The 8,562-nt window shown below is 32.7% G+C and overlaps 2 protein-coding genes across 2 annotated transcripts; one reads left to right on the top strand and one right to left on the bottom strand.

The window, feature by feature from the left end:
* The first annotated feature begins 118 nt into the window (after positions 1–118).
* On the top strand, positions 119–7,196 carry LOC126925515 (L-selectin). The gene is made up of 5 exons (XM_050741139.1): positions 119–396; positions 5,954–6,058; positions 6,140–6,334; positions 6,409–6,614; positions 6,703–7,196. Exons 2-5 carry the CDS (start codon positions 5,965–5,967, stop codon positions 6,859–6,861), a joined length of 654 nt encoding a protein of 217 aa, XP_050597096.1. The 5' UTR covers positions 119–396; positions 5,954–5,964; the 3' UTR covers positions 6,862–7,196.
* Positions 7,197–7,243: 47 nt separating this feature from the next.
* On the bottom strand, positions 7,244–8,490 carry LOC126925522 (60S ribosomal protein L35). The gene is made up of 3 exons (XM_050741154.1): positions 8,355–8,490; positions 7,792–7,928; positions 7,244–7,523 (listed from the first exon to the last, which is right to left on the bottom strand). The coding sequence occupies exons 1-3, from the start codon at positions 8,355–8,357 to the stop codon at positions 7,292–7,294; spliced, it is 372 nt and encodes a 123-aa protein (XP_050597111.1). The 5' UTR covers positions 8,358–8,490; the 3' UTR covers positions 7,244–7,291.
* Between the last annotated feature and the right edge of the window lie 72 nt (positions 8,491–8,562).

Raw genomic sequence — 8,562 nt, forward strand, 5'->3', positions numbered from 1 at the left:
AGGTGCCGGGACAAGATGGGAATTATCCAGGGCCCCTTTCAGGCCCCCGGAGATGCTCCCCAGACACACTCGAGTGGGAAGAATCTGGGTTACTCGAGCCAGAAGGGAATGTGGGCCGGCTATATACCGGTTGCCTGCTCGTACATCGCAGTTCATTCTTCTTTCTCGTCGCGATCGACAAGTCGTAGACGAGCTTAAGTACGTTCCCCATTGGCCTAAGCGAAACCAAACTAATATCAATCTATATATACGGAGCCCACGAAAGAAGTTCTAGTTATACTCTTTCGTATCTTAGTATCTTTATTGACAATTTACTCCTGTCATTGACTTTTTGGGTAGAAGATCGTCAAGGGTGAACAAAGGTCAACAAAGTGTCCAGAGGAAGATTCCCTTTAGGTAAGTGCATCTGGAGAAATCGAAAGCGACTTCGTGAATCGAACGGTCGCGTTGCTTGACCCGCGCTATGACTCTCCGAGCTTTCTCTTCGATGGTCCTATCTTCTAACTGATTTTCGCGCGTTTCATCGCGCGCATTATGCCCGCAGTGATGGTACGTGACGGTTCATTGCGAGTTCAACTATCATCAATTCTCATTGCTTTCACCTTTTAATAAAAATCTTGGTGAATGTATCGTCCCATGTATTTAGAATGTTATTGAATTGTAAAATAAAGTCAATAAAATTCTAAAATTTTGAACGTATATAAATTGAAAATAGTATTGTAGAATTTATGCAATATAGCAAATAAGTAGCATAGTAGAAATACAATAAAATAATTGTAGTAAAATTATAGTTTGATAAATTCATTTTAATTGATTACCAAATAATCATTTAGTATGTGATTGTTTAGAATTTAGAATTTTCGAGATTCTAATAATGACACTTCAAAATTTAAATTTTTCATTTAAAAGATTTCCAATGTTATGATAATAAAAATATAAATTTTATCTCTAAGTAATGACATAATAAATGATTATTTAATAAAAAAAATAAAAATTATTTTTTGTCATAACATAAAATTTTGGAAAGAGAAGTTGGACAAATTTGGCGCGCTATTGTTCGAACCTCGAAATATGTTAGGTTAACTAAAATAAGATATTGTTTACCAAAATTGTCGTGGAAAATTTTTGTATGATATTACGTAATGAAATTAGCAAAGCCTAATTTGCGATGCAGTTCTTTGTTTCTATATCAAATTAAAACCTCCATTTTAGCAAACAAAAGCGTACATAATTGATACCTTCTTAATTAACGACGCACTCTCAATTACCTTTACTTAATGATTTATGCTCAATTAGCTATTTCACAGTTTTCCATGCGTGCCTCATAATATTGTTCTCGAACCTTTTAACCAAATTCACACTATGTATGAGATTCCGCTCATTAATTCTCACGCTTTCCATACATGTATGCATAGTTTAAGAACAAGAAATTTAGCTAATAAATACCAATTATATCTTCTTTGTTCTTTGAATTCAAACGTAGAAATTATTAACAAAGAATTTTACTGTTCATTTTTTATTCTCTAAGAAGAAAAATTTCTGCATTATCTTTCGCTATCGTTACTTGCCTCATCTGAGATTTTAGGTAAACACGTTTGTTTTGAAGATCACTCACTTTCTCTCTGATTCGTGAGAGGCGATGGGGTTTATCTTTGCGAAGGTATATACTTTCCTTGCGTAAGATTTCCACAAGTCTACGCAACGATGCAACTTGTGGAACACGTGAAGTATTACTTCGGCCGGGAATTCATTACGATATCCTCCGTAAAAGGAGAAAAAAGAAGCAAACCAGCTTTTACGCTCGCGATTTCCATCACGAAGCCACTTGTCCGATTGAATCGAAGAGAAATTCTCTTCCTCATTGAACACGCTAAGCAAAAGTTTCTGAATTAAAGATCAATTTTTTTCCTAAACTAATACTTCCTTATTGAACCATCCAAATATGATAGCTTACATAAATGTTTTCATAAATGATGTTTTCAAAAATTATTTTTCAAATGTTTAAAAATGCCTTATATAATAATAATGCTTATATTAATAATAGAAGAATATTGTTAAATTACATTAGAAATGAATGTTTACATTTTTACTATTTCCATTCTTTAATGTAATTGAGAATAATTAAAAAATGGCAATTATTCCATCAGAAACTTGAAAAAATATTATAAGACTACTTAAAAATTGTTTGATGCATTAACCGCTCATTGTAAATCATTCTAAATTACGTTAAAAAATTAATGTTCCAATTACAGCTTTATTTCTTTCTTAATGTAATAATTTTAACGTAATTTGAAATAATTGGGAATTTACAATTAATGCACGAACAAATTTAAATCATTGCAAAAAATAAAGATGTAAATGGAACAGGTGTCACCGGTGACCCACATGTCATTAGAACGCATTTGCATAAGCATGGTTTTAACACACAAGTGAGAATACCTCCGCATATGTTGACGTTGAGTATATGGGCACCCGTCGATGAATCCATAATTTCGTTCGACATACAGTATACATATACTGCCAAAAATTCATGCACAAACGAAACATGTCACAAAGAAATAGAACACGGATGAAGTAACGATCCTCGATCGATTTGGATCGGGCGAAAGTCGAAATTGAAGCGGCACCGATTTTCTTTATCCTCTTTCTTTATTACTCTCCGTCGAACGCATTGGCACGCTCCTGTCTCGTTTTTGTATCGTTGTACTCGTCCCGAATACGCGTATGCAGCGGGCTTACAGACAGACGAGGAGCCGTTAAGAAAGACGTAGAGCACACAGACGACCACGTAAACCGGACGATATAAAGCCGGCCAGATAACGGTTTCACGAGCACATACGCGGATACAAAATAAAGCCACGATCTCTCCCTCTTTCTCTTTCTCTATTGCCAACGTACTTCTCACCCTTTAACTAGGGATTAACTTACACCCAACCCATAAAATACATAAAAATATTAGACAATAATGCGAAAAATGTAACTATAAAAATCTCAATGAAGTTCTTAAAAATATTATCTTGTATTATTAAATATAGAAGTTGCAAAAAATATTGGCATTGGTATTTATGTACTAAGTACAAACTAGATCCAACTATATATTATATTATTTGAAATGTAGAAGTTGATTAAAAACATTCTTTATTAATGGTATGTATTTTTTGCCACATTTGTTTGTGATTAGATAGATCAGTGTGATAGGAATTGAAAAATGAAAAATGCACATGATATTTAATGTAATATCAAATATCAAATATGTGTATGGTACTCTGAAATAAATCTCTGCTTAGATTTCATTTCTATGCACAGAATGCATACATGAAATATTCAAAGTAAAATAAATATTCTAATAGGTAAAACAAATCGCTGCAAAGGTTTCATTTTTTTTTATTGTGTTCATAAAGATATGGATTTCCATGAACATCCTCATAATTAGTAGATTCGTAGAATTAATTTGTAAAATTTCTTAATCTCTTCGTAACAGGATAGCAATAAAATTCTTGAGCAATAGATAAAAAAACATTCTGTCGAAAGTCTCATCCGGTATGTCGAGCCCGTTTAACACCTTGCTTCCGGAGAATCCTCAACGAAACCGTAGGATCGTTTAATCGTAAGCCGCAATCGATAAAATGATTCATGCATCGGTCACAACTCGTTTCTTCATCTCAAAACTCTAATTAGCGCAGTTCGTAACTTTCACATATAATTATTTTGCTGCTTAGTATTAAAACAGGAGGATTCAAATCTTATCAAGATAATTAAATCTGTATAAATTCATGAGGAGATGACTGGAATGCCGTATTGAGTCAAATAATCATTGAAATGACTCTTACAATTCAGTTAATCAAATATTACCTCTAACTGAGTATTATGCAAATTTGCAAGACTAGTGACCTTTTATAAACATATATATTAAATGCATTACATGAAACACAGGTTTAAAACAAATCTGAATATGTACATAGAAACTACAAAATACTTAGAGCAAGTATATATTTCATAGAAATTATAAAAGTATTTAAACAAGCGATTATTTATTATATGTATTAATAAGACTAAATACATGGGATCATCTTTAACACTTATTATATTTAAAATGATTACACTAATCATTTACCAAATATATCTTTCCAATATGTACCTTGAAATTTCATACATCTTCAGATTGATTTCCAATTTTGCCAATACGATCATGGCAATCGTGCCTCATTACAGTCCTAATGAAATTTCAAAATGTAATGTCAATTATGTAATACGTACAATATATACATACATGTGTTCTATGGTAAAAATTGAAAAACTTTTGTGAGCGATTGTACATTAAAATTTCCTCTTCTGAAGTCGAAGATCGTTTTGTACACGAAGTTTCTTAGTTATATAGTTTATAATTGAATTATCTCTTCCGGGATAGCATTAACATTCCTTCAATCCAGGTGAATGACCGCTGACACTAATTTTTAGCGAAAGCCACGCCATTAAGTGCGGAGCTTCATTAAGTCCCCAGCGGCGTGGAATTCTAAATAAGAATCATTGTTATTCAATATGATAATCGAACACGAACTGCTTAACGCAATGGCGGTACATTAACTACTTCAATTATATGAATTATGAAATGGAAAGTACACTGATTGCAAAAGTAAATGCAATTATATTTTAACATGAAAATGAGCAACTTCCTTCTCATTAAATCATAAACTTCCATCATAAGGAGTTAATCTTCTCCGAATGGTCGCTTTCCAGTAGATTTTTTGCTGATGAAAAGATTATAAAACGTAGAAACTATTTAATTTTTGTGTATGTGTTTTAATCAAAATACCAAATAGCTAATATATCGGTATTATGCAAGATAGAGATCACATCTGCTACATTCTCAAATTTCTAAACAGATCATATTTCTGCTTACTATACAGGATAAATATTCTATCAGTAACTAATTAATTGAAAGGAAATGTCGTCAATTACAACGTGATATTAGAGCTGCCATTAGAAACTAATAGTGCCTCTGTATTAAAACAGAAATGGCTACATGTATATGTATATGTACAAAATGAAAACAGGAGACTGTAATAGAGATGATTAACGGCATTGCGTTTGAATCACCTGTGCAATTTAAATCACATTATTTGAATGTAGCGCGACTTTTGAATTCTTTCGAAACCATCCAAAGTAACGTGGCAATTATCAAATTAACTTTGATTCTGTAGAAGTTAGATTTAATTCTAGCTAATGTATTTTATGTGTGTAAAACAGAAATCAACCCAATTCCCAGTAGTTTCCATAAAGTGTCGCCAATCTGCATACTTAGAAACTATCATATTAAGCACAAGGAGTTTAAAGTTCTCATATCTTCTAGTTGTTTGTCAAGTTGTCAGTACAGATAACGATCTCACGATCTTCGTGAAATTATGTTTCTTCGTACTATCTACATTCTAAGAAATATCATCTCTTACGTTACAGAACGTTATTGAGATAATTGCTTCATATTCAGATAGCCAGTGCAGCTATTAATTGCGGATCGTCCGACGTTTTGTTTTGTCGCGAGGACGATTTAGAAAGTTGCAACAAGGCAATAAAGGCCTCGAGGAAAGTCAGCGGTACGCCACAAAAAAATAAAGACCTGTTGCAAAATCCTCCAGCATTTTTCTCCATCGTCGTCGTGAGAGATCCTTTCCTCCTTCGTAGCTCATAATTCACCGTTGAAAAGTCTCCTTTCACCCTCGACAAAGATTCGTTCCCAAGAAACTTTTACTCGCTAGACATCCGACGCTAGAAACCATGTTTTCCTGGAACATTCGCTATCTGTTATTTTTCCATTAAACGAGGTCGCCTCGGATATTGAACTTCTTGAATATATAATCTTTTCTTTAATTGGATGTTAGGCGCTTCTCAAGTAAAAAATTATTTGGATTATTATATCAAGTATAGAGATCTGATTGTTTTTTCTCCTTTTGTCCAGGAGCAACAAATATGAGGGCGATATGGTTGATGTTGGTTCTCGTCGCCGTTGTGGCGAATGCTCAACGCCGACTGGCCCTGCCTGATCCACGAAGCTGTGCTAACCGTACGTGTTCATTAACCAAATACATCTTATTTTAATATTTTTACTGTAACATAATAAATGATTATTTAAATATTATTTCAGGAGTACGACATGCTACTTATAGGGACGCTAGAGGTGTTGCACATTCATACTTCTTCAGTTGGGAGCACCAACCGACTAGAAGCCTTGAAGTAGACTGGCTAGATTCACGTAATATCTGTCGCAGACACTGTATGGATGCAGTTTCTCTTGAAACGCCACAAGAAAATGAGTTTATCAAACAGCGAGTAGCAAGAGGTTAATTATAGAAGAGAATGTTATTCTCATTATGTTTACACTTTAAAGTTTTCTTCATTTCTATCTTTATGTAGGAAATGTAAGGTACATTTGGACATCTGGACGTAAATGCAACTTCAATGGCTGTGATAGGCCAGATCTCCAACCGCAAAATATTAATGGATGGTTCTGGTCAGGTTCTGGAGCTAAGATTGGTCCCACTACACAGCGTAACTCTGGAGATTGGAGTCACACTGGTGGATATGGCCAAGCACAACCTGATAATCGTGAAGCTGCTCAGGTAATTTATTTTTGTATTTTCTTTTTTTCAATTTTTTCTTTTGTTCTGCGTTTTTGATAGTTTTATGATACATGGGATTATGTTACAGGGTAACGACGAGTCTTGTTTGTCGATCCTGAATAACTTCTACAATGACGGTATCAAATGGCACGACGTAGCCTGCCATCATAGGAAACCATTTGTCTGCGAAGACAGCGACGAACTTTTGAATTTCGTGCTTTCCAGAAACCCTGGCATTCGCCTTTAAAAGCTTCTTTTTATAGCTTCTGTGAATTCTTGAATGTTCAGTACCTAAGATCTCTTGATCAACCAAGAATAGCAAGGAACTTTTCTATTTCTTGGCTTTTAATTTATATGTCATTATGTATCCATTATAATTAAAAATTAAATTAAATCTCTTCATTAATTTACAATTGTTTTCTAATGAGTTTATATCCTTAAAATCAATTGAATTAAAATTTTATCGATTAGATATTAAACAATCAAGAATTACATTAGATTTAGATTAACTAGAAGCTGCATATATCTAAGTTTAACTTTTGTACCCTTTTTCTATACAAAATAAAAAGCATTTGCCAATAAGTTTAAAATTGTCCCTTTTTGTCTTTAAATCTTTAAAAGTAACACAGTTTTCAATTTTTAAAAAACCTTTATTTTATCCTGTAGTACCTCGCAATTTACACCTTTAAAGCATATTTCCTTGGAGGGAAAGCAAATTGTTTACGGATTTCTTTCAAAGTCTTTCTGTTAGCTTGGTAAGGCGTCAAAGCTCTCCTAAGAGCTCTAGTTTTCTTTGGCCTCAGATCCAAAGGCTTGTACTTGTGATTTTTGTACAATAAACGCAAATTCTCCTTCTGTTTCTGATGCATAATAATGTATACCCTAGCTATTGCCTTCCTCACTACTCGGCTGAAATACAGACAAAACAAAAATAAAAATATTAACTCATTCAAATAATTTTTTAATCGTTTAAAACACTGAATACTACTTTTAAATATATTAATTGAAGATATGAATAAAAACTTTTATTTTTTGTAAAATTGAGTTGAATTATATATATATACCGAATATAGAAGCTATATTAAATACCTACGTTGACTTTATAGTAATTAAATTTTTAATTAAAATTAAATTTTGGGATAAAGTAATAAGGGTTTTGTATAAAATATATACATACATTTTCGAAAGTTTAGAAGCAGCACCACCAGTAACTTTTGCCACGCGAAGATTTGTCAACTCAGTTTTGAGCTCTTCCAGCTGCTTGAGCAACTCATTTTTGTCTTTTGTCCTCAGATCAGTACACTTAACCTTACCCTGAAACGACAACACAACACTGCTCTTTAAATTGCACTTTTACACATTTCGATAATTTCAGCATTCGACACATGTTTCATTTGATGCTACTGCAAATGAAAACATAAATTTATAATACCTCTCCAATATTGATTGTAAATTGAAACAAAGCAACATTCAATTTAATTAATTAACATGTTCAAAACATAACTAACATACATAAAAACGAGTGATTAAGCAAAAAATTTTTATTTAAAAATAAAATGTTAAATATCTTGTTAAAGGATTGAGAGGTTATGCGCACGCTTGTCATCAAACGCGATTCCGCTAACAAAAATGTTAAGATATCTTTGCAAGAATCGCAATGGAAAATACTACAATCAAATAACTAAATAACAGTTATGAAGGATGTTTTAAACAAAAAGAGATTTCCACCAATTCACTAACCATCTTGCGATTATTCCTCTTCAACGGAAAAAGGAAACAAGGAAGAAGATCATGAACCAATAAGAGACATTACCACGTGTCTCTAGTAAATAAGTATCTTACTGCGATCTTAGCGTCCTCTGTATTTCCTATATTTTACTATATTTGAATATATTTATACTTCTGTTAAATAAAATAATAATTTTTCTTACTTTTCTTTAAAAAAAAT

This window comes from Bombus affinis, chromosome 16 (genome assembly GCF_024516045.1).
Source record: "Bombus affinis isolate iyBomAffi1 chromosome 16, iyBomAffi1.2, whole genome shotgun sequence".
NCBI classification, from domain to species: Eukaryota; Metazoa; Arthropoda; class Insecta; order Hymenoptera; family Apidae; genus Bombus; species Bombus affinis.

Excerpts from the sequence above, each read along its gene's own strand:
- LOC126925515 (XM_050741139.1), top strand. The coding sequence starts at position 5,965 with ATGAGGGCGATATGGTTGATGTTGGTTCTCGTCGCCGTTGTGGCGAAT. Across the intron at positions 6,059-6,139 it reads TCCACGAAGCTGTGCTAACC|GAGTACGACATGCTACTTAT; the intron begins GTACGTGTTCAT and ends ATATTATTTCAG. Across the intron at positions 6,335-6,408 it reads CAAACAGCGAGTAGCAAGAG|GAAATGTAAGGTACATTTGG; the intron begins GTTAATTATAGA and ends ATCTTTATGTAG.
- LOC126925522 (XM_050741154.1), bottom strand. Across the intron at positions 7,524-7,791 it reads GCTTCTAAACTTTCGAAAAT|CCGAGTAGTGAGGAAGGCAA; the intron begins GTATGTATATAT and ends TCTGTATTTCAG.